Source organism: Salpingoeca rosetta (genome assembly GCF_000188695.1).
Source record: "Salpingoeca rosetta unplaced genomic scaffold supercont1.1, whole genome shotgun sequence".
Taxonomy (NCBI): Eukaryota; class Choanoflagellata; order Craspedida; family Salpingoecidae; genus Salpingoeca; species Salpingoeca rosetta.
The window spans coordinates 1,468,994-1,493,993 of record NW_004457740.1 but is presented as its reverse complement, the minus strand read 5'-3'; the positions used below and the strand labels follow the sequence as shown (position 1 = coordinate 1,493,993).

General features: G+C 55.4%; 5 protein-coding genes across 5 annotated transcripts in view; 1 reads left to right on the top strand and 4 right to left on the bottom strand.

Moving 5' to 3' along the window:
* Positions 1 to 908, bottom strand: part of PTSG_00340 (uncharacterized protein) — a 4,417-nt gene extending 3,509 nt beyond the window's left edge. The window contains exons 1-2 of the mRNA XM_004998834.1: positions 349 to 908; positions 1 to 59 (exon numbers count right to left, since the gene is read on the bottom strand). The exon at positions 1 to 59 is cut by the window's left edge and continues 301 nt beyond it. Of these exons, the coding sequence (XP_004998891.1) occupies positions 1 to 59; positions 349 to 604 (315 nt within the window). The 5' untranslated portion in view covers positions 605 to 908. The remainder of the gene's footprint in view (positions 60 to 348) is intronic.
* A 215-nt stretch (positions 909 to 1,123) lies between these two features.
* Positions 1,124 to 3,931, top strand: PTSG_00339 (uncharacterized protein; the record flags this gene model as incomplete). The annotated part of the gene is made up of 2 exons (XM_004998833.1): positions 1,124 to 1,871; positions 2,304 to 3,931. The coding sequence occupies 2 exons, from the start codon at positions 1,124 to 1,126 to the stop codon at positions 3,929 to 3,931; spliced, it is 2,376 nt and encodes a 791-aa protein (XP_004998890.1).
* A 641-nt stretch (positions 3,932 to 4,572) lies between these two features.
* PTSG_11578 (uncharacterized protein) lies at positions 4,573 to 8,406 on the bottom strand. Its single transcript, XM_004998832.1, has 5 exons — positions 7,692 to 8,406; positions 7,332 to 7,421; positions 6,729 to 7,098; positions 6,179 to 6,497; positions 4,573 to 5,894 (listed from the first exon to the last, which is right to left on the bottom strand). The coding sequence occupies exons 1-5, from the start codon at positions 8,027 to 8,029 to the stop codon at positions 5,059 to 5,061; spliced, it is 1,953 nt and encodes a 650-aa protein (XP_004998889.1). The 5' UTR covers positions 8,030 to 8,406; the 3' UTR covers positions 4,573 to 5,058.
* Positions 8,407 to 8,910: 504 nt separating this feature from the next.
* On the bottom strand, positions 8,911 to 20,312 carry PTSG_00336 (sodium channel alpha subunit; the record flags this gene model as incomplete). The annotated part of the gene is made up of 24 exons (XM_004998831.1): positions 8,911 to 9,571; positions 9,812 to 9,943; positions 10,154 to 10,268; positions 10,411 to 10,539; positions 10,711 to 10,873; positions 11,176 to 11,290; positions 11,601 to 12,464; positions 12,735 to 12,802; positions 13,099 to 13,571; positions 13,724 to 13,770; positions 14,054 to 14,142; positions 14,950 to 15,727; positions 16,019 to 16,193; positions 16,442 to 16,620; positions 16,969 to 17,373; positions 17,588 to 17,743; positions 17,944 to 18,083; positions 18,264 to 18,347; positions 18,590 to 18,715; positions 18,944 to 19,026; positions 19,191 to 19,319; positions 19,601 to 19,699; positions 19,901 to 20,004; positions 20,181 to 20,312. 24 exons carry the CDS (start codon positions 20,310 to 20,312, stop codon positions 9,464 to 9,466), a joined length of 4,893 nt encoding a protein of 1,630 aa, XP_004998888.1. The 3' UTR covers positions 8,911 to 9,463.
* Positions 20,313 to 20,737: 425 nt separating this feature from the next.
* PTSG_00335 (uncharacterized protein) lies at positions 20,738 to 24,827 on the bottom strand (the record flags this gene model as incomplete). Its single annotated transcript, XM_004998830.1, has 10 exons — positions 20,738 to 21,680; positions 21,876 to 22,008; positions 22,473 to 22,517; positions 22,795 to 22,844; positions 23,028 to 23,084; positions 23,304 to 23,384; positions 23,522 to 23,716; positions 23,931 to 23,995; positions 24,252 to 24,395; positions 24,647 to 24,827. 10 exons carry the CDS (start codon positions 24,825 to 24,827, stop codon positions 21,495 to 21,497), a joined length of 1,137 nt encoding a protein of 378 aa, XP_004998887.1. The 3' UTR covers positions 20,738 to 21,494.
* Positions 24,828 to 25,000: the final 173 nt, after the last annotated feature.

Genomic DNA, 25,000 nt, shown 5'->3' with positions numbered 1-25,000 from the left:
GCGAGGCAGCAGCTGCCAGTGCTGGTTCTTGTCCGTGGGTGGTCGCAGTTCCATCCATTCTTCGCAACCGAGACCACAACGCACATGCGCACGCATGTGAGAGAGGGCATGCATGCAAATGAGGGCCCACATGCAATTCCAACATGGATGAGTTATGTGCACGCACGCACGCACACGACTGAAAGCAAGCACACGCACACGCATACGCACACGCACACACGCACACGCACAGGAAAGCAAGCAGATGTGTGCTCCTGTCACCCATCCGCTCCTCTTCCTTTCCTCACCCATTCCGCACCCCCCTCCCCCTCCCCACTTTTGGGTATGTTCATTCAGAGAAAGACATACTTGCATCTGGTGGCCCGTAATCATCTGTGCGATAGTACTTGTGCTTCGATTCCCATCGTTGTCGGTTGATGGGGCCAAGGCACAGGACACAGCACAGCTTCAGGGACGACATGATGCTCGGCACATCGTAGCCGAGCTCCTTTCGCTTCTTGCGCAGCTTGTACTCATCTGATGTTCGCCAATACAGGTAGCTGGCGCCGATCACATACACCACCGCCGCGGTGAAGAACACCGCCACCTCCCATGTTTCCGCCATCACTTCCCCGTTCACGAGCGTACGCGCCTTTTCCTTCTCGCCCTTCCTTCTGCCTGGTTGCGGCGCTGTCACGTCAGGCAACGAGTGAACGAACAAATGAATGAAGGAATGAATGAATATGGCTTCTCGGCTAGACCAGCAGCGAAGGTGGTGTGGGTGGGTGCAGGGTGCTGTGAGAAGGGAGGAGTGCGTTGTTGTTGTTGGCTGACTGGCTGGCGTTCAGCTGTGCAGATGTTTCTTTGGTATTTTCTACCGTTTTTCCGCAACCGCGTCTGCTGCCTTTCCGCCTGTTGACTTTTGCTTGCTGAAGTTTGTGCGTGTGTGACGTGCTGTCGCTCTGTCGCCGCTTTTTGTTTGTCCACCAGACTTGGGAACAACGACAAGGGGACACCGCCACCGCTGACTCAGCGAGCCAGTGATTGGTTGGCTCAGTGCACTCATACGCACAAACACACAACATCCCCACACTTGATCATCGCACACGCACACGCTTTGGTTCACAACACGCAACCCTGTGCCATGGCGGAGGCCCAGTTGCTGGACCTGCCTGGGGAGGTCTTGGAGAATGTGCTCCGCTTCCTCGACCTCATGTCGCTGTATGCAACGGCGCTGCAGTGCCGCGCGCTCAACGCGCTGCGCTGGCCCATCATGGACCTGCGGAACATCCCCATGCACAAGCTGACGCAGGAGACGTTTCGCTACATTGTGGAGCGGCGCAAGCCCGAGGTGCTCCTGCTCACGGGCGTGCTCGGCTGCCCCCGCAGCGCCATGCCGTTTCCAAACGTCGAGGCCATCGCGCACAGCAAGAGCCTGCGCCACCTGGGCTTGGAGGCCGCCTACGTCGGTGATGAGGGCATCCGGGCGCTCAGCGCTGTTCTGCCGTTCCTGGACACGCTGAACCTCAAGTTCAACAACATCACGGGCAAGGGCGCCGCTGCCCTCGGCGCTGCGCTTCCATCGGCCCACCACCTGCAGTCCCTCGACCTCTCGGGCAACCCCATCTGTGACTCCGCTGGCATGGAGGACCTGTGCATGGGTCTATCTGCCGCCAAGGGCCTGCGTGTCCTCACATTGCGCGACGTCCGACTCAAGGGCGCCGGCACCACGGCCTTGGGCAAGCTGCTGGTCGCCCTGCCCACCCTGCACGAGCTCGACCTCAGCCGCAACCCCATCGGCGACTCGGGCATGGACAACATTGCCAAGGGGCTTGCAGCCTGCACATCGCTTCGCACCCTCACTCTCGCCAACGTTCAACTCAACAACGACGGTTTGTTCCTTGCATGCTGGCTTTCTTTTTGTTTGAGGAAAGGGAGAAGGGCGGTGGCTTCCACCTGCCTTTGTTGTGCTTGTTTGTGCATGTGCATGCATGCTCATGTGAGCTGACCAACATGCAAATTGGAGGGAGGGGGTGTGAAAGATGGCCGGTCCTGCACGTTGTGCGAATTCCTTCCGGCGTTCTGTCTGCTTTGTCGTTTTCCCGCAAGCAGCAAGCACACCTTTCCTTCGCTTCCTGCCTCATGCACACTCACACACACGCACTCACACATACACACACACACGCACGCACACACGCACACACGCACGCACACACACACACACACACACACACACACACACACACACGCATACACACGCACACACATACATACACACACACACACACGCACACACACACACGCACACACACACACGCACACAGGTGTGGTGCATCTGGCGTCCGCCATCCAGCAGTGGCCCAACCGCAGCCTGCGCCAGCTCGATCTTGCAGACAACACCTTCTCCTCAAACCTCGACGCGCTCGGCCTGGCCCTTGCTCAGCAGGAGTCTCTACAGCGCGTCAGTCTCGCGGGCTGTAACCTGCAGCGCCTGCCCGTGGCAAGCGTGGCGGCCCTGCTGTCCCACTGCGGAAGTGCGGTGGTTGACCTGCGTCGCTGCCGCATCTCAGACGACAGCTGCACCAACATCGCCACAGCCCTGGCCGACGGGGCATCCCCATCTGAGCTGGAGCTGAGCAGCAACGCCTGCGCTTTTGCCAGCATGCAGCAGCTTGGCCTGGCCATGGCAAGCAACACGACGACAACCGTGCTCAAGCTCAACTTCAACTCGCTCGGTGACAGCGGCATGCGTGCGCTGTGTCGGGGCCTCATGTCCAACACGGCGCTACGCGTGCTGCACGTGGCTGACAACAACTGCGGCGGTGCTGGTGTGGAGGCGCTGGCCAAATACGTTGCAGCCACCGCCACCCTGCGCGAGCTTGATCTCTCCGGTAATCAGCTCATGGGCAACGCCGCGGCGTGTGCTGCCCTCGGGCGTGCGCTGCGGGACAACAGCAGCATCGCCACCCTGCACATGTGCAGTGTTGGTCTGCTGGGGTCCGACGTCACAGCCATGGTGGACGCCTGGCTCTCACCCCCTGCACCACACCCCGCAACAGCAACAACAGAAACAGCACCACCAACAGCAGACACAGCAGCAGAAATGGCACAGCAGCCGCCCCAAGGTGATGAGGAACAAGCAGCGCGGCCGCGCAACCAAGGAGAGTCGCAACCACAACCTCCAGCACAAGCACAACAGCAGCAGCAGGAGGAAGAGGCACTTGTTTCTCCACCGCCATCAGTACCCGCAACCACGCATGTGCGTGTCACCCCGACGCTGAAGAAGTTCAACCTGGCCGGCAACGAGCTTGAGGACGAGGGCGCCACTGCAATTGCGCGCTTGCTCATGCGCGACACGACGCACATCAGGGACCTGGACCTGTCTGGAAATATGATTGCCAGCGGCGGGGTGGACCGAATTGCCACCGCACTTGCCACCAACACGCGCCTGCGCCGCTTGCGCCTGCGCAACAACAACATCGGCGCTGCTGGTGCTGCTGGCCTTGGCAAGGCGTTGAGTGGCGAGTCAATGTGTGCGCTGGAATTGCTTGATCTCAGCCGCAACCAGCTGTGCGACGAAGGCACCGTACAGCTGTGCCTTGGCCTGCAGGGAAACGCCCACATCAAGTGTCTGTCGCTGGCACACAACTGCATTGCGAACCGCGGTGCGGAGGCGCTTGGCACGCTGCTAGGGCTGAGCACCGCGCTGGAGTGCCTGTCCATCGAAGACAACAAGATGGACTGCACTGGCGTCGCTGCCATCACCATTGCGCTGCAGCAGAACCTGCGCCTGCGCGAAATCAACATGCGCAACGTTGGCGTGGACACGGAGACGTGCCCGCTTCCACCGCGGCGTGAGGGCTCTGGCAGCAACCGCTATGTGCGCGTCATTGCGTCACACAAGGACCACTGCCTTCACCAGAAGGCCCTCGAGCACCTGCCAGACTTTTGATCGGGGAGGGTCACCCTAGTATGTGTGTGTGTCTGTGTGTCTGTGGGGGATGGTTGCCGCAGCTCGCAATTGTCGTCGTTGTCGTTGCACGCGGCGGGCAACTTGCGGGTTAATTTGCCACACCCCTGCTGTGTGAGCGTGTCTGTCACGCGCCATTTCTGTGCCTCTTGTTTTTCTCTAGCGTTGGTTGTCATAATCATGCGCGTGTGTGTTACCCCCTTCTTGCTTCTCACGTCTGGTGTTAGCGTTCTCGCCATAGCTGGTGGCGCTGTTGTGTTGACGTTATTGCTCACTCCGTTATTGTTCAATCCGTCCTAATATCGTGTATTGGTTGCTTTGGAGGAAGCGCGTGTTGCGCCTGGTGCTGTTATGTTATGACGCAATTTGACACAGCTACCGTCATCCACATCTCGCATGGCCAGATGACACACACACAACAACAACAACAACAACAACAACAACAACAACAACAACAACAACAACAACAACAACAACAACGTGAGGGGTAAGCAAGGAGGTGATTTGCATGAACGAAAACCAATAGTTGCAATCGAAAGAGGAGGGAAGAACGAATAAGAAGAAGTTTGCTGTTGCTGAGAGGTCACAACAACGCTGCCTGGTTGGAGAGAGAGAGAGAGAAGAAGAAGAAGAAGAAGAAGAAGAAGAAGAACCTAGTCGAATGTTAGCGGAAGGAAACCAAGACACAGGGCATACACACGCTTGCATGCATATGCAGTGTGTACGTCAGCGCAGGCTGAGTAAAAGAGGGTGAATGGGGCTGCAGTAAGGAAACGGCGCTTAGCAGCAGCACAATATGAACACACGCCAAAGAAAAGACAGTGGAGGCAAAGGTGGCGGACACAGGAAGAAAAAAAAAAGAAGACAAGAGGCTGTGAGAGCAAAAGACCATTAACATAAACGTAACCTAAAACGCATCAGTGGGTCGAGCGGTGGCCACAGTTGCCTTTTGCACAGCAATGGGCGAAAGGGAGTGTGGCAGAACCAGGGCGCTGACGTCAACGTCAAGGATGCAAAGTAACAACAACGGCAACAACTGACGCCCGACGGGGGCGGGTGCAAGCGTGCATCAAAAACGCTGGTTGAGAGCTGCAACGAACGTGGTTCGTTCACCAGGTGGCCGGCTCATCATCGCGCTCGTCCATGGCGTGTGCTGCGGACACGGATGCCGTCGCCACGATGCTGCCGGACATGTACACGTGGCGCACCCCAGTGCCAGGGAAAGCATCTTCACCAGCACGAGCAGTAGCACCACCGCCTTCCTCGTCCTCGAGTCCATCGTCGCCAACGTTCTCGCCGCCATCGACAGCATCGTCGGCATCATCATCGTCGTCGGCATCATCATCATCATCATCGTCGGCATCATCATCGCGCCGATCAGCACCCTCATCCTCCTCCTCCTCCTCCTCCTCGTCGCACTCGCCGCCGTTCTCTGCCAGCTTCTTGTTCGTTGCGAGGTACTCCTGCACCACGAGCGGCAGTATCGACGACTCCTCCCGCCCAAGATCAAAGTGCTGCAGCGTGCGGTTCTCCGCAAACAGCGCAAGCAGATCCTCCATGTGCTCGCGCACATTCACGCACGTGTTGATGAGCACGAGCGTACGGATGGTTGTGTTTGTGCGCAGGGCCCGCAGCAAGTCCCTGAACTCCGCGTGGGAGAAGGTGCTCTCGCTTCGGCACGCAAACGTGATGGCGACGCCCGTGAGGCGACCGAGCAGCGCACACGTGCGGTCAAACTGCTTGTTCGCCAGCGCACGGACGAGGGCCTGGTAGTCGGCGGCGGTGGCGCCAAACGTGTCACGCACCTGCTGGTCAATGTTCAGGCTGATCAGCTTCTGCACAACGGGGAAGTTTCTGTTTGGGAGGGCGTAATGCAACGCCGTGCGCCCGTATGCGTCGCGGTCGTTCACGTTGAAGTGCTGGCCTTGCTGCACAAGCAGGTTGTCTGCACATGCACGCATTGCGGTGGTGGTGGTGGTGATGGTGACAGTGGTGGTGGCAGTTGTGAGATGACAACAGCATGGATGCATGCACACGTTTCACATGAAGGCTTCGGACAGGCGCGTGTATGTGTGTGTCTGCGTGTGTGTGCGTACATTGGTGTGTGCACTGTTGTGCAGGCGCACACACGTGCACAAAAAAAATGACACACGGACAGGCACGCGTACCGGTACATACGTGCACATGTACATATCAACACGCGCATATATGTGCAGGCACACAACTGACATGCGAGGGTGGCGTGGCTGTCGAGGCCGTTTGGGTTCTTGATGGAGCGGTGTGAGCAGCCGAGGGCAGCGAGCATCACCGCCGTGGCACCGTGGCGGTCCCGTGCCGTCAGGTCAGCGCCCAGCTGGGCAAGATAGGCAACGGCAACGGCGCGCCCGTACGCAGCAGCAACGTGCAGTGGCGTCTGCCCGGCAAGCGAGGGCTGGTGGATGTCAAAACCATAGTGGTGCACGCGCGCAATGGCGTCGCGGTGGCCGCCGAGCGCGGCACAGTGCATGGCCGTGTGGCCGTAACAGTTGGTGTCCGTCAACAACAGACCCTAAGATCACAGTGTGCAAAGTAACAACGTGAGCAGTGATGGGGGGGGTTGAAAGGGTTACATTGCCATGCATGGGAAGAATATACAGTTCGTGTGCACAACCTTCGCCGTGCATGTGTGTATGACGAAACCCCTTTCCCCGTTCCCTCCTCTATTCCCACACACACACACACACACACACACACAGACACACACACACACACACACACACACACACACATGGACACGCACCTGGGCCTTGAGCCATGTCATGACTTTGATGGCGCCGCCAAAGCAAGCGAGCATAAACGGGGTGTTGTTGAAGGCATCGCGGTCCCGCAGGCTGAAGCCGCGGTGGGAGAGGTACGCCACAATCTCCTGGTGGTTTCGGAAGGCCGCCACCATAAGCGCGTTCTTGCCGCACTTGATAGTAGAGTTGCGCGGTGCGCCGTTGCGCAGGAGAAAGTCAACGACGTTGAGGTGGCCGTAGAAGGTTGCGGACAGCAGGGGGGTGCCGCCGCACTGGTGCACCACTTCGTCCAGCTTCGCGCCGGCAAACACGAGCGGGGCAACGTCTGGCAGGGATGGGCGGAAGTCGTCCTGCCCAATGAGCTCTTGCAGTCTGGCGAGAGCGCATGCCAACAAGGAGAGGGGAGGGGAGAAGGTGAGGTGTGCAAGTGTGCGGGAGTGTGTATGTGTGTGTGTGTGTGTGTGTGTGTGTGTGTGTGTGTGTGTGTGTGTGTGTGTGTGTGTGTGTGTGTGTGTGTGTGTGTGCAAGTGCAAGTGTGTGTGCAAGTGTGTGTGAGTGTGTTTGTATTGCGAGGACGTGCTCGCGTTTTGCACATGGGGGCGTACTTTCTGGTGTAGGCGATTGGGGAGCGTTCACAGCCCCATTGGTGTTCACACACATCCCGCCAAACACGCTGTTGTTTCAAGATCATCCGCCTATTATGTGTGTGCGCGCAAGGGCGTCACGCAAGCGGGGGCAAGCCAGGGGAAGGGGGGGGGGGACAAACCTCCATGTCAGTGAAGCATTGTGGAAGGGGGTATGAAGCATACACATCGAGTCCAAACCACGCCAACACACGCACTCAAAATATGGATCAACAAACACAACCACGCGGGTGCACACAATGCTTGTGCACACACACACACACACACACACACTCTCTCTCTCTCTCTCACACACTCACACATTCTCACACTCACACTCACCAAGAGCGGCAGACTTGGGCCATGACACCGAGGGTAATTGGGTCGTCACGGAGAAAGTAGACAATGCGTTCGATAAGTTCTTGTGGAAGGGCGGCAAGGGATGTGGTGTCTTGGCACGACGCAGGCATGAAATGCTGGAGGTCAGTCTCAAACTGGCTGTCGTTGCCGTGTTGCTGCTGGTAGCGCTTGCGCATGAGCTTGAGCATCCCTGCGAGCATGTGGCGTGGGTCTGGACCAAACAGGTTCTCGGCAATGCACACCAACGACGTCTCCAAGCACTCCTTTGGCAGCTGTGCCGTGGCTTTCGCGCACATGTCGTTCATCGGTCCAGAAGACATGATGCTGCTGAAGACGTGCTTGTTTGCTTGGTTGCGGTTGTGTCTTGTCTGGGTGCTGTGTTTTGGTGAGCCTTGCTTCTTGCTTGTGCGTGAGTCGCGTGTGGTGTGCGTGTCGTCTCTATCTGACACACACAAGAGGGGAGACACAGCGAGTTAAGGGCTTGTTGTCTCTGTGCTTGGTACAGGACAAGTGTGTAGCTGCGACTCAACTCAAAAACAAAACAAACCAACCGAGCAAAGGGCGCAAGTGCTCGCTTCTTGCTTTGCTTGAGTGCTTGTGTGGTGTGAGGTGTGGGGGTGCGTGAGCGAAGGAGGTGGTGCAGGCAACGACAATGCGCAGCGCGGGACACACCGCAAAGAAGAAGCAAAGATGCGCGAGGCAAGCAAGAAAGCCGAGCAACACCGCTTGCACGTCAGCCCTCCGAATTATGACGCTCCAAGCAAATTATGTAAAAGTTTCCACCAAAATTCGGCTGGCTGTGTTGCGCACGTAAGATGACTGCATGCTTGGTGGGTGGCGCAATCAATCGCTTGTGCTGTGGATGTGAGCGACTGGAATGGATGACGCCATATGCTGCCGAACGCGTTTGTACACCAAGAAGCCAAGAAATGACGCCGTGACAGTTGTGATATGATTTTGCCCTGTTGTTCTGTTGTTGCATCCTGCGTGCGAGTACACGCGGTGTGTGCGTGCGCGCAGGCGCGCGTACATCACATGTGCGTGTTTGGCGCTGACCTGATGATGCGCATCATCAGAAAGCAGTCAGCGAGTCTCGGTCATATCGTCAGATGAGGAGATGGTTTACGCAGGCCTTGCTGCCTTGGCAGCCAGCTTGATGCAGCACAGCTCAACACGCTGTTACAGCACAGAACTGCCGAACGGAAAGAGGCAGCAACGCAGCAAAGCGAAAATATATACACGCTGGCAACACATGTGATCCTCTGAAACATAAAACCTTGACATGGGCGAGTCGAGCTAGATAGACAGGAGACGAACACAACAACACAGCAGCAGGTAAGTCGCTGACTGAAGCAGACAGGGGAAGGAAAGGCAGAAGGAGGGTGCCAAGAGGAGAGGTGGAGAAGAAGTGAAGCAATCTCCGCGACACCACAGCATCGCGCACAGCGATACCAGCAACGAAAAAAAACAACAGGATCATCAGATGTAGTGAAAAAAAAAAGTAGGGTCCGTGGAAAGAAAGGATAATAGCAACATACATAGTCAATCAAACACTCGCACACGCACACTCGCATGCATCATCTGTGTGCGTGGTTGTGTGTGTATGAGTTAACATAAACAAGCAGACAAGCATAGGCAAGTCGACTCGTGCAATGGCAAGCATGATAGGCACAGTCAACCAGCATTCAGAAACAAATCGACACAGCCACTGAAGCCCAGCGGATGGTTGTCTGAAGTGATGTCGAGCGGGTGGGCTACAAAGTTGTTGCTTGGATGATATCCACTCGAAGGCTGCTGACCCCCCACGGCGGCTTCTCGCCCGCGCCAACAAAGGCCAGCTTCTGCTGCTGAAGCTCCTTCCTCTGCCCAAAAGTACGCATTGCACCGAAACAACGACAACAGTGAACACAGTAGCAGTAGCAGCAGTCGCAGTCGCAGTCGCAGTTGCATGCGTGTCAGATCGGATGTGAGCAGAGTTATCGCGTGCACACCGTTACCGTGCTCACGTGCACTTCACGAGCACACGCACGCAAACCAGCCAAAAGGAGAGATGACACAAGGGTACAACACGGTCCTCTTCTCAGGCCAAACACAGCGCGCACCTTGCGGAAGAAGCGCTGTATACTGATGGCGGCCTGCGTGCGCAGGAGCTTCTGCTTCGTTGTGAGCGTAAACGGCTGCAAGCGGCGGCGCGGAAAGCGGCGGTTGAAGCGCTCCTGAATTCGATCCTCCAACTGCACCGCAGAAGAATAGGGAAACGGGGAGAACGAAGAAAGGGGTGATGTCATGGAAAGTGGCACAGGACGTGAGTCACTGCAACAGCAGCAGCGAGGAATGTAAAGGTCATCAACACGCACGCACACACACACACACACACACACACACACACACACACACACACACACACACACAAGCAAACACAGAGCGGGAGGACAACGGCTGACCTGGACAAAGTCATTAACGGTGAGGGACTGCTCGTCAACATCGTGTGTGAGGTAGTGGCGGACGAGCGCAAACAGCACATCGAGGCAGTGAGTCCGGTCATCTTTGGTCAAGGGCCTGCAGCAACGCACGGAAACAAACAACGCGACAGGCATTACCACTAGCTCGTTAGGAACACATACGTAAACGTCACGTGCAGCATAAACACGACTCACACGCACACACGCGTACACACGCGTACACAAACACACACACGTACATGTCGAGGCTGTCGATTTCCTCCTGCGTGGCGTCTGGAAGACCAAGCGGCGCCGACAGGCCAGTCACGAGCGAATGCACTTGCTCGTGCGCAATGAACTGCGTTGCGTGCGGGTCAAATTGCGCCCACCTAAACCCATGCACACATACACACACGCACACGCGCATGCATGATCAAGTCAGTGCCATTGCCAGCAAGGAAACCCACCCACACACACACACGCACACACACACACACACACACCATGTGTAGCACAATGGCACACGTGCAACGCTCGGCACCATGGCATCGCAGCCGCACCTCTCATAAAACTCGTCAAGACTTGCATCCGTGACAAAAGTGTCCGCAAGCTCCTGAGCAACCTCCAAGTGCTCCAAAATGACGGCAATGAAGATGTTGATGATGATCAGAAACATGACCATGGTGTAGATGGAGAAGAACAGCTGCGCCGCGATGGGGTTGCCTGGGGTGTCGGCACATGTTTAAGTTGTTGTTGTGTAAGTTGTTGTGTAAGTTGTTGTGTAAGTTGTTGTTGTTGTTGTTGTTGTTGTTGTTGTTGTTGTTGTTGTTGTTGTTGTTGTTGTTGTTGTTGTTGTTGTTGTTGTTGTTGTTGTTGTTGTTGTTGTTGTTGTTGTTGTTGTTCCCACAAAGTCGTAAGCTCAAGATTAGCCAACCACACACACGCAAACATACACACACATACACACGCGCACACGCGCGCGCGTCGTCAAGGACATTGCACGAACAAACAGAGCAAACGCGCACCGCAGTTGCCGTTTGGAAGGTCGAGGTAGTCTGGATCGCAGTCTGGTGGCTGTATGGAGTACGCATCGACAATCTCGTTCCATCCCGCAGCAGTCATCAGCCGAAACAGCAGCACCTTTTGCAGTAGGGAAGCAGTCAAGTGGCAGGGATATCGTGGCAATGTCACGCTTATGTTTGCACAACAGGAAACGCACCATGTAGCACACGACACCCACACACCCACACATGCATGGCGCGCACACACACACACACATACATACATACATACATACATACATACATACATACATACATACATACATACATACATACATACATACATACATACATACATACATACATACATACATACATACATACACACATACATACATACACACATACATACATACATACATGCATACATACACACACACAGTGCATACCATTGTGTTGCCAAACGACTCCATGTTGACGCGGCTGTTGATGGGTCCGTTGTGCACGACGTGTCCAAACAGGGACAGCGCAATGATGCAGAAGATGAACATGATGACAAACAGCAGCGTCATGACGTTGAATAGCGATGGACCTGCATACAGGATGGTGGTCAGGAGGGTGCGGATGCTCCGCATGCGCTTGATCAGGCGTGCCAGCCGCGCAAGGCGAAGAATACGTAGCATTCGCAGCAGCGTGGGGCTGATGGGCAGGGACAGTGACAGCGACGCCAGCACCACGTCCAGCAGCGACACGCACGCAATGACAAAGTCAAAGATGTTCCAGCCCGTTTGGAAGTACACCTTGCCAAAGGCAAACATCTTGAGAACCGCCTCCATACAAAATGCCGCCGTGAAGAAGACGTTCAACACGTACAGCACAAGCGTCCATGTCTCAGACTGGTTGTTATGTTCCAGTGCCAGCACAATCGTGTTCACAGCGATCAGCGCAAGGATGCCCAGCTCAAACCACTGCGCAGTCACCAGGCGAAACACAAACTTCCGGAAGGGTGACTTGGGCTCCACCTTCTTCACAGGCTTGCGGTTTGCAATGGCGCGAACCATGTCCAAGAAACGCCGCTGCGCTTTTGTCAACAGGACATTTCGTCCACCGTCCGCCAGCTCCTGATGCATCGTGTTGAAGTTGTCGATGATGACACCGATGAAGAGGTTCAGCACGAAGAACGCCCCGAGCACAACAAACACGACAAAGAAGAAGAATGCCGGGAACTGCGCCTCAAACTTTGGCTGCAGGTCGACGCCGCGCGCATCAGCAGCGGCCTCCATCACCTCAATCCACCCTTCGAACGTCGCAACCTGTTGCACATGTACAGGTGCGTCGATTGCGACGTGAGTGTGCACATGGGGCATGAGGTCGCCGGCATTGGTGGCGGTCAACGTGGTGGTGGTGGTGGTCAACGTGGGTTGCAGTTGGAACAGGCAACAGATATATCACAATACACAACGAAATGAACATGAACATGTGCATCCACACGCTGTAATCAGGGGCAAGCAAACGCGCCCCCACTCCCAACTGCACGGCCATCGCGCGACGGTCCCCTTTCAGCCAAAACAACGCGGCAATACCTGGAGGAGAGCGACGTAGCCGTTGAGGACGTTGTCGAAGTTGACGTTGAGGTTCGACCACCGATACCCTGTTGCCAACAAGCAGTGGTGTGTGTGTGTGTGTGTGTGTGTGTGTGTGTGTGTGTGTGTGTGTGTGTGTGTGTGTGTGTGTGTGTGTGTGCGTGTGCGTGGATGAGGGCGAGAGTAGATGTGAGGAAGCCAGAGCAAACACCATCAGCAGACAGCGTCCATGCACGGGCACTGGACACATTAGGCACGAGCAAGGAACAGAACAGGGGTGGGATACAAACCAATTACCACAGATATACGCACACACAGGTGTGCACAAGCATGTGGCTGCCACGACTGGGGAAAACAAGCCGACCTTGGTCTGTCATGCTGAGGCACTGCGTTTTGTTGTTGACAATGAGGTGTGAGACCATTTCGCCATCCGCGTCGAGACAGCGGGCAAACGTGCCGCCAAACAGCTGCACGCCGAGGATGCTGAAGATGAGCCAGAACAGCCCGCACACGAGCAACACGTTGCTGATGGCGGGGATGGACCGGATGAGCGACGAGGCGACCACGCGCATGCCCTCCCACCGCGGGATGGCGCGCAGGGGGCGGAGGGCTCGCATCGTACGCAGCACACGCAGCGATACGACGTCGCTCGACGACAGGATAACACCCAATGCAGACGCAACCACCACGACAAAGTCCATGCAGTTCCAGCCCGAGCGGAAGTATGCGCGTGGAGAGAATGCAACAATCTTCAGAACCGCCTCCAGCGAGAAGATGACGAGGAAGATGATGTCAAACACAAACAGCAGGTGCTGCAGGTGTGGTTTGTTCGTCAAGCTGTAGTGTGTGCGTGTGTGCGTGTACCCAAACATGATTGTGAGGTGGTAGGACAAAAGCGAACAGGCAGGAAGGAGACAGGTCAGCCGAAGGGCTGGCACACGAGAGTTTGCTGATCGTCGCCGAAAACGCGTGCCTGTGCAATTACGAACCTGGAGTCTTCAAACGCGAGAAGCAAGCTGCTGACGATGACGACCACCTGTTGTGCATAACCCAAACAACGTCGACGCAGCACAAAGTACACACGAGTGGTCGAGGCGCCACGTGAGGGTTTTTCACACAGACACATGTACAACACGCGCACAAGCACATCCGCCAACGTCACGTGCCCAACACGTGCACAACAGATGCGCACACACACACACATAAAGAACACACACACACACATAAAGGAACACACACACACACACACACACACACACACACACACACACACACACACACACACACACACACACAAAGGAACACAGGTGACAACTGACGAGGATGGAGTAGTCGAATATCGGGTGCTCGACGAGCGTGCGGAGGCGGCGGCGGTATCGCGGCATCACAGCAGCGGCTCCGTCCCCAGCTAGCATCGCAACAGTATCCACGGTGCCACGCTCGCTGTCCGTGTCCTGTGAGGAGGAAGGCCAAATGAGCGCGTGAGTTGCATCTCAATGTGAAAGCTGTCACAATCCCCCCGCGTGTCACCATTGGCACACAATGAAGCAAGCACAGGCCTACCAAAGCGTACACACCGTCCACACGAGCATACCAAGCTCACCCTAAGCTCACCCTAAGCACACACACACACACACATGCACGGTGTGCAAGCTTACCCAAGCCGTTGTTGGTGTGGGCACGACAGTTGGCTCCTCAACCAGCGTCACCTGCTTGCCTTGCATCCTCTTCTGTGGCAGAGACGATGCTCTTGAGATTGTGTCGTCGTCGCTACTCTCATTGCTCTTGCCACCCCCGTGCCTGTGGACTGCCCATCTCCCTGTCATGTCATGATCGACGTCCTCATCACTGTCGTCGTTGCTGTCTGCACCAAACTTGGCCTTTGGGCTCGACAGAAGGGCTGCCTGGTTGGCGCCCACCCTGAGGAAGCCCTCGTTCACCGCCATCACACCGGTGCGTGCAGCATCGTGTCCAAACGGTGATGGTGCTCTCAACTTGGAACGAGCACCAGCATCACCAGCGCCCCTGTGCGCGCGCGCATCTGAGTCGACAACACTGGTGCTTGTGGGGTCAGCGCCGTCTTCACTCCACACGTGCTTGATGACATTCCTCGAACCGGCTTTCGTTGCCTTGATCGTCTCCATGCTCTGCAGCCGCTGCTCTGTCGAGACTGGCTGCCTGCTTGCTTTGCCACGCGTGCCAATACCATTCACACGTATACTCTGAGCTGTGCTGCTGCTGGAAGTGCTGCTGGAAGTGCTGCTGGAAGTAGCATCGTTATGATGGGCGGTAGGCGCGCGGCGTTGCTCTGCATGACCATCGTCCCCAAGAAAAGATGACTCCATCACGTGTCCTGGAAGCGTGCGGTTGTCGCCACGCTGGGTCAATGAAGACGCCGCCGCCGACGACGACGACGATGATGATGATGGTGATGATGATGTCAACGATGGTGATGAGGAAGGACGCATCTTCGTCGTGGCTCGACTGCTAGCGTCGCCAAATTCGCCTTCAACCTCAACTGCGTGCTTGATTGTCCACGGCCTCTGCTTCGCTCTCGCATCTCCACCCATGTCCTCATCATCAGCGACTGCGAACGTATTGGAAACACACGTTGAGCGGCGGCGGCGCGGGAGAGCGTGCAACATCTCTCCATCCCCGCCATCAGCATCTTTGCCCAGCTCGCCACTATCATCACTGTGCTGCTGACTGCTGGAGAAGGAAGATTCGCTCTCTGTTGCGACGGGTTCGTCTGCGGTGACGGGGCGCGAGGAGACGTTTGCGTTCTTCGCAACGGCATCAACGAGCTTCTGCACGTCAAAAGCCTTGAGCAGAAGCGCGAGGAAGAGATTGAGGATGATGAAGTTGGTGCAGATGAGAGCGGCCACGTAGTAAACGACCGCACCGTTGCCAGCAACGCGCGCGGTATCCCACAGCAACTCAATCCATTCGCAGCACAGCACCCGGAACACAACCAGGAATGCGTGCCAAAAGTCCTGGGCACACAGATTGACGCGTGAGGGGAACAGTGAGTGGTGCACAAAGACAAGACAGACAGCAAGAGGCGGTGCTGAAAAGAGACCGAGGTACACACGCACACATACACACGGAGAGAGAGAGAGAAACAGAGAGAGCGCGCAAGAGGAGGGAGAGACAGAGACAGAGACAGACAGAGAGAGGCAGGGAGAGAGGCACAGACAGACAGAGAGAGAGGCACACGTGTACACACATTCACACATTCACACATTCACACATTCACACATTCACACGCAATCACAGCAACACACCTTGAAGTTCCACCGCGGGACGGCGCCATCAAAGTTTTCCTCCGTGTATTTGTTGGCAAAGAGGGCCATACCAATTGCAGAGAAGATGTACATCATGATCAGCAGTACAACGGTGAGGTGGCCAAGGCTGTTCAGGCTCTCGTGAATCACATTCAGCAGCTTCGCCATCGTTTGCCTGCAGACATAGCGGCAGTCGTGCAGACATCGCGGATGTATTGAGTGACACGAGCTGCCTGCGTGAGTGAAGGGCGACAGCGTGCCGTGACAACACGGTCGAAACATGCAGCAAGCAGCAGCAGCGAGCAAGAAGAAAACACGGCCCTTGCTGACAAACGCACAGCACGCACGCCCATATACAACAACACAACACAACACAACACAACACAACACAACACAACACAACACAACACAACACATACGCACCAGGACTGTGCGAGGCGGAGGACGCGCAAGAGGCGGAACGAGCGGAAGATGGAGAGACCGTTGGAGGCGACAACACCGGACAGACTGATGACAATCTCAATCAGAGACACAATAACGACGACAAAGTCGAATCGGTTCCAGTCCCTCTCAAAATATGCCCGCGCGCCCGAACCAAGCAGCTGGGCAACACCACACAAGATGAGGAGTGAACGTGTGAGCAGTGCAGATGGGGGGGGGGATATCGAAAAGAAGCAGCAACGCTCAAGAATCAGCGCTTTGCAAGCGTTTGCATTTATGCCGATCGCAGAGCGCACAGCATCACCACAAATGCATAGAAGCAGCAACAGACAGAAGGACAGACAGACGAACGGACGAACGCACACACGCGCATCCATACACAAACACACACGCACGCATGGAGACACACACACACACACGCATGGACACACACATACACGCACAAGCAGACACACAAACACACGCAAACTCTCTCTTTCCTTCTTTCAGTACACACATTATCTGCTCACCTTAAGCATGGCTTCGGCAACGAAGATGGCTGTCCAGACGTAGTTGCAGATGGTCAGGGCGGCTTGCAAGTCGGCCGGCATTGTTGGATAGTACAGGGCGAGGGTGATGGTATTGAGGATGATGGTGATCATGATGAACCAGTTGAAGTAGGACGACGACACAACTGTCTCCATGCGTTGCCGCCACCGTGGAAGCTGCATCACTTCGCTCGTGCTCAACCCAGTCGCTTCCGCCAAATTCAAACGAGAGAACTGCGAGAAGTAAGTGTTGGTGCGGCGCAGCGTGCGGTTCAACACATCCAAGTCGATGGCTTGCGTCAGCGAGCCTGCACGCATGGTTTCCTGCGCCCATGTCTGTGATTGGAGAAGATCAACGGTTTCCGTGTACTCATCTGTTGCCTCGATCTAAGAGTGACAACAAAGTGAAGGCGCGAGCAAGCGAGCAGCAATGTAAGGTCCCAGGAGCAGTGCAGGGATGCACGCGCATGCATCCATGAAGGTACAGCTGTATGACACGTGCGCTCAGAAACGTACACACGCACATACACACATACACACACAGTCACACACACACACACATACACACACACGTGTTCAGCACGAGTGGGATTGTGCGTACCTCGCGCCCGTATGCCTCGACAACGACAGCGAGGACAAGGTTGACCATGAAGTAGTGCCCGAGAAACACAACAAACACAAAGTACCACACAGCGTGCTGGCCCATAGCTGCAAGCACTTTGTCGTACGTGTTCTCCCAAAAGTCGAGCAGCATGACCTGTGTGTTTCCACGGTTGTGTGCACATGCCAGTGTGTAAGCATGCGTATGTGTGAATTGAAGGTGAGGGAAAAGATGGTTGTCCCATGGGAAAAGAAGAGCAGCTTGGTAAGCGTGTTTGTGGGTGCATGTGCAAAGCCCAACATGTGAAGCCGCGAACAATGCAAGATATGCCGCCGCAAGTGCTGCATGTTGGTTACCTGTAGCGTGACCAGTAACGCGGGCGCAAAGCTGTCGAAGCTTGTGAATCCATAGTCCGGGTTTTCGCCCACATCCTGCACGCACGTGTAGTTGGCGCCACAGTGGCGGGCAGTGTGGTCGCTTCCGCACAGCTGGTAGCCTGCACACGCAATCACGCGAGAATGAACGCGAAATCACGCGGAAGCAAACATGCAAATGCGCAAACGCAGGACTCTCCTGGTGAGCTGCATCAGCTGAGATGGATGCAAACACTGTGACGATCAGCAGTAGATGTGAGCGTGTGTTGTGTGCAGCTCTCGGCCAGGCGTGTTGCACGCACCGCTGTTGTCCAGGAGCCAGTAGCTGGAGTTGAGCAAGGCGTCACCGATCGCAGGTTCTGCCACGCACTTGCGGCTCAGAACACCTGTGCGTGCATGTAAGTGTGTGTGTGTGTGTGTGTGAGTGAGTGTATGTGTGAGTGTGCGTGTGTGTGAGTGTGCGTGTGTGTGTATGCGTGTGTGTATGTGTGTGTGTGTGTGCGTGTGCGTGCGAGTGGGTGTGAAAACGTAGACAAGTCCCGGGGGCGTATCTGTACATGGATACCCGCGCACAACAACACGCGCTGTCTGCTACAGCAACACACACGCAGGCAAGATCGGGCTGCACCTGAGAAGAGCTGCAGGCCGAGGATGGAGAAGACGCAGAGGACGAGGACGAAGATGATGAGGACGTTATGGAGGCCTTGCATCGTGCGCAGCAGCGCATTCACAATCAGCTGCAGATGCGGTAGCGCTGCGCCGTGCACGCACATGCACGCAATCACATGGTCATGATGGTCAAGGTTCAGCGTGAGTTGCATGCAGCGCGTGGTGACTGTGAGAGTGAGTGAAGCATGTGCAGTGTGTGTGCGTGCGTGCGTATGTGTGTGTGTGTGTGTGCGTGTGTGTGTGTGTGTGTGCGTGTGTGTGTGTGTGTGCGTACGTGTATGTGTGTGTTGTGCTCGCCCGGTTTGGTTTGTACCTGAGACGGTGCGAAGGGCGCGAAAGACGCGAAAGACGCGAAGCGATGTGTAGTTCCCCAGCCTGGGACTGAGGGTCAGATAGCTGTTGGCAGCCGGCATGTAACGGCCGTGTAACGGGTGTATTTCGCATGAGTCCCCAGCCGTTCGAAGGCAAACCACGTACAAACATCACCCGTGCGCACCAGCTGCTTGATTGCAGCACAAGATATCCCCCTGGCGCACGCAAGGCAAAGGAAGGGGACGTACGCGAAGATGACGACGACAAAGTCGAGCCAGTTCCATGTGTTCCGCAAGTATGCATATGGGTGCATGACGAAACCGAGGGCAATGATCTTTCCCACCATCTCCAGCGTATAGATGGCAGTAAACACATACCTGTCGTGAGTGTGGTGTTTGGGCACGCACGGCGAGGGAGGAACAGATATGAGGTCAGAAGTGGAGGGTATGATGGACATGGTCACGGAGGAGGTGGTTGTGATGATGATGATGATGATGATGATGATGATGATGATGATGATGATGATGATGATGATGATGATGATGATGATGATGATGATGATGATGATGATGATGATGATGATGATGATGATGATGATCAATCATGTGTCATGTGAGCATGTACTTGTACAGAGTGTGAAGGTGTGTGCTTATCGTACTCTGCTTCGTCCGGTGGATTGCTCAGGACAATGAAGACGCAGTTGACTAGGATGGCCAGAAGGATGAAGTAGTTGAAGGCGGTGCTCGTCTCAATGTACCTGGGGTACAACGACAATAGCCACAGCCAACAGCACGTCACACGGTGAATAATCCACTAGCTGGGATTAGAGCAACCACTAGGAGCGCCAACTCCCGCGTCAGCACAGCCCGAGGTTGTGTGTGTGTGTGTGTGTGTGTGTGTGTGTGTGTGTGTGTGTGTGTGTGTGTGTCTGTGTTGTGTTGTGGTTGCCTGGACTCACTTGATGCAGAAGTGGCGAATCGGGTTGTCAACACCGAACAGGAACAATGATTTGCCTTTCCAGATGAAGTGTGTGCACTCTTCGCCAAACGTCACGCGGGGGAGCTGTTTGCATTGTGCATGAATTGGTGTAGTGAGGGTATGCATGAATGTGTGAATGGATGGACGCTGACGCTTGTCGGTTCGTAGGGTTGCGCACAAAGAGGAAGAGCAGATGCATCGAGCACACACACACAGACACACACACACACACACACACACACACACACACACACACACACCTGATGAATGTTGGAGGCTGTCGTGTCGTGTGGCTCCTCATTAACCTGATCTTGGGCGGGGACACCCTGTCGAGTCCACCATCGTTCGCTCGCTGGCCTGCTGCAGCCACGAGTGTCAGGGCTGGCCGACATACTCAGAGGGACAACTGCAACAACTGTGGGGCGCAGCCCCTGCACTCATGCCAACACTGCAGCACTCCCCTTCCGTGTATGTTGGCTGTTAATTCTCGAGCACGAAGTCGCTGTGGTACATGCGCATTCGTGGCGTGCTCCAGCTGCAACCCCCTTGTGCATATATTGGTGTGAAGGTGAAACGCGCTCCACTGCACGGTTGAACGGTGGGAGGAGCGTGTTGTTTGGTCGTTGTGGTCGCGATGGTGAGTGAAATTCGTAAAAATGATGAAAGCTCAGTGGGGTGGTGGAAGTTGTGTGCATGTGGATGTGGTGTTGTGTATGTGGGTGTGATGTGTTGATGAGCATGTGCATGTGGTGATGTGCGTGTGTGTGGGTGTGTTGTGTCCTCTTAACGCTCACGTCACTTTGACATACATTGGCCGCACAGCATATGAGTGTCTTTGGTTGGTTGGTTGGTTGGTTGGTTGGACAACAAGCACTGAGAAGCAAAGGAAAGAAAAAGAGAGCGGCAAGACACACAGAGACAAGCACGCACACGAACACACAGCAACAAGAGAGGCAAACGAGGGAACGGGAAGACACATGGATGACTGCAACGTGTGGGTGTCCATGATGACGTGAGACAGCACAACACGGTCGCATTGTACACCGCAGCAGCGCCTACGAGATACAAGCTTGCCGAGCAAGCAGCACGAGAAGAAGACGGAGGAGGAGGACCGACAATACGAACAGAACTGTGCGCTTAAAAACAAACAAAAGAAAGAAAACCAGGAAGGAAGGAAGACAGGAACATGAAGGAACAAGTGGGAGAGGGGCAGCCGTATCTCAAACTCACAGACACACGGGCACTAAGTGGTCGTAGCAACCCAGACACGCACGACCAACACAAGCACGATCTCAAAGCCTCGTTACAACATCACAGTCACGCCATCACGTGTCACAAACAACACAAAACGAAGAGAAAGAATGCATCACAGCAGCCGCAGCTTGGCCATGCAACCATTCAAAACATCGTATTGTGTTGCGCAACACCGCAGTGCGACTGGGAAAAGCGATGCAAAGAGGAACATGAACGGGCGCAAGTGCAGGAGGCAAAGACAGGGAAGGGGGCAAGAGGACGGAGAGAAGGGGAGACGGGTGGAGGCTGAAAGGGGAGGGATGCAGGGGAATTGGGGTCGGTTAAGCAGAGGCGGACGTCCAGATGTCCTTGTCCAGGTTCTTCAACTTGACAACGATGATGCTGACGTTGTCGGTGCCCTCGTGCGTGTCGATGCAGTGCTCCACAAGGCTCTTCGACAGGCCGTAGATGCCCTTCTTCCCGTCGTCCTTGTGTGCCTCCTCCCACTCCTTGATGAACGACACAACCTGCACAGCGTGGCGTGTGCACGTGAGTGTGTGTGTGTGTGTGTGTGTGTGCATGTGTGTGCGTGTATGTGTGTGTGTGTGTGTGTCAGCTGAAGGGTGGACAATCAAGGGACAGCGTATGTGTCAAATACCATGTGCGTGATGCGCACAACATGTGCACAAGATGCACACCCGCGCGTGCGAAACGCAGCGCACCTTCTCCTTCTCCATAAAGTCCCAGAGGCCGTCGCAGGCAAGGATGAGGTACTCGCAGCTGGCATCAAGGTCCTGCTCCACAATGTCCGGCAGGGCTGGCACCACGCTCTTCAAATTCATGTCGCCAAAGGACCTGACACGGGCGCAAGCGAAAAAAACAACCATTGGGCGTGCGAGTTAGGTTTGTGTGAGTGTGTGTGAGAGAGAGAGAGTGTGTGTGTGTGTGTGTGCGTGCGTGCGTGTGCGTGCGTGTGAGTGTGTGTGCGTGTGTGTGAGTGTGTGTGTGAGTGGGAGAGACACAGAGACACAGAGAGACAGACAGAGAGAGAGAGAGAGAGAGAGAGAGAGAGAGAGAGAGAGAGAGAGAGAGAGAGAGAGAGAGAGAGAGAGAGAGAGAGAGAGAGGGAGAGAGAGAGAGAGAGAGAGAGAGAGAGAGAGAGAGAGAGAGAGAGAGAGAGAGAGAGGAGGAGGAGACGATGGAATTGTCGATGGGATTGTCATGGATGTCTATGTTATTCGTCGCAGCGTGACATCGCGGAACAACAAGATCGTAGCGAGGCACGCGTGCGTGCCTGCACGTCGACCGTGTTTGAGCACCTTGAGACGGCGAGCATGGCGTTGACGCGCCAGGTGCCCATGCGGCTGCAGCACAGGCCAATCGATGATGATGATGATGATGATGGTGGTGGTGGTGGTGGTGACAACAGCATTAGAAGTAGATTGGGCAATGCATGAGCACAAACACGTCAGCATTGGGTAATTTGGGTGCGTGACGGAAGTCACGCATGCAAGACACCAAGCGCAGCACACGCACGCACACACTCACACACACTCACACGCACACGCACACGCACACGCACACGCACACGCACACGCACACGCACACAAACATGACGCCTTGCAAATAAAGGCGACGTACTTGATGACAATTCCGCCGGCGTCGGCAATGCGCTTCTTCTCGTCTTCGCGCTGCAAGCACATGAGAGTGTGCGTGTATGTGTGTGAGTGTGCGTGTGTGTGTCACAGTTTGCGTGTATGACAGAAAGGCGACGGGAGCTGTCGTGGTCTAATGGAATGGGGGAAGAATGAGGAGTGAAAACATGCAAGCCAGACACGTGAGCACGTAACAGTGCAGCTGGACAGCAACATCACCTCTGGCTTGTGTGGTTCTGTCAGGTGATGCGGCTCGCCGTTCTTGATCAGCATCGCCTGCACATTGTGCATCACACACACACACACACACACAAACAAACAAACAAAAAAAGAATAATCAAGCAACGCGGCGTGAGCAAACAGTGAGTTGCAGCCGCGTGCGTGTTTTCATGTTCTTGCAGGCACTCCTTTGTGCGCATGCACTCGCGTGCACACAAGCAACCAGCACACACGCACACACGCACAATGCTGGTTGCATATGGAACAGCAACAGACCTGTGAGTCGCCGGCCCATGCGAGGTACAGCTTGCGCCCGCGCACAAACGCAACAACCGCCGTTGAGCCCGAGCGAAGTGCCTGCAGAGAGGTGTGTGTATGTGTGTGTGGGGGGGGGGAGGATAATGAGACACGACACGCACGCACAAGCACACAAGCACACACACGCACGCACACGCACACGCACATACACACACAGACACGGCGAAGCAACCCACCTCACGGTCTGCCTTTGCCTCGAAGCTCTTGTCGGTGGAGAGAAACGCCTCGTGCAGGGCCTTCTTGATGTCCGTGTGGAAGTCGGGGTGCGCGGCAATGTTGTGGTGCAGGTGGGCCTGCACGTACTTGGCCGTCTCGTACCCGCCGTGCCCATCGTACACGGCAAAGAACGCCTGGGGCTCCGTGCCCGCAGGCTGCTCAAGCACGTAGGTGTTGTGTGTATGTGTGTACGTACGGGTGTGTGCGCGTGCGTGTGTGTGTGCGAGAGAGAGCGTATCAAGATGAGCATGATACGTCGTCCTCAAGACAAAACAAAGCGCAAGTAGCTCGGTTGCATCGTGTGACTCAGCAGCAACAGCAACAGCAGCAGCACCACCACCACCACGCGACGTGGGTTGTATTGCCCACCTGGTCCATCATGTTGTTGAAGTCTTCCATGATGACGTGGCGGTCCTCCATTCGCACGCGCCGACCTGAGCCATGGTGTAGGTGGTCGAAGTGAGCGGGGAACAGCCACGGCTTCTATCATACCCTTGCGCGGCCCGGGTGTGCCCGCCCCAACATAGCACAACCACAACAAGAACAAGAACAAGAACAAGAACAAGAACAAGAACAAGAACAAGAACAAGAACAAGAACAAGAACAAGAACAAGAACAAGAACAAGAACAAGAACAAGAACAAGAACAAGAACAAGAACAAGAACAAGAACAAGAACAGCAGGGCTGTACCTCTGGAGAAGAAGACGTCGACATCAAAGCGATCGAGGGCGGTCTGGGCCTCTGGCGATGGCGACGGCTTTGCCTCGGCAAGCAGCCGGTCCACCTCTGCAACCATCTCCTTCTCAACGCGACGGTTGTTGTAGTACTTGATGCCTGCAGGCAAACACGCAGCGGACACCCACCAAGTTTGTATATGAGGACAAGGCCGAAGCGTTGTTGAAGCGTGGCTGTGCGTGCTAGCCAATATTCACGGACATCGATACGGCAAACAACGCCACAGATGCGAATGTCGTCTTGGGTGCCAAGTTCACCCTCTTTGGTTGATGCCACATGCCCACATCCAGTACAAGTCATAGAAGAGCAAGTTTTCGTTCGCCTTTCGTCTTTCCTCTCATGCTACGCACCGTCTCCAAGCTCCGGCATGGTTTCGTCGATGAAGCGCTTGCGGTCTCCACTGCAGATCTTCTCCGACGCCTTCTTGCAGATGTCGTACATCTCTGCGGGCGTGAGCTTCAGCAGAATGTTGTCTGTGTCGCCGGCGTCCATGGCCTCCCGATACCTGTACACGACAAGCACGGTGAGCATCGAGCGCACGCAAAGAGACAGAGACAGAGATAGAGACAGAGACAGAGACAGAGAGGGACAAAGACAGACAGAGACAGAGACAGAGACAGAGAGGGACAGACATATACTAGACAGCCACACACACACACACACACACACACACACACACACACACACACACACACACACACACA

What these genes read in the sequence shown, in the direction of transcription:
- PTSG_11578 (XM_004998832.1), bottom strand. Translation starts at nt 8,029, where the DNA reads ATGTCTTCTGGACCGATGAACGACATGTGCGCGAAAGCCACGGCACAG. An exon ending in CCAATCGCCTACACCAGAAA is followed by an intron (nt 7,099 to 7,331) that starts GTACGCCCCCAT and finishes CGCTCTCGCCAG; the next exon opens with ACTGCAAGAGCTCATTGGGC. An exon ending in CAGCCACGCCACCCTCGCAT is followed by an intron (nt 5,895 to 6,178) that starts GTCAGTTGTGTG and finishes GTGCATGTGCAG; the next exon opens with ACAACCTGCTTGTGCAGCAA.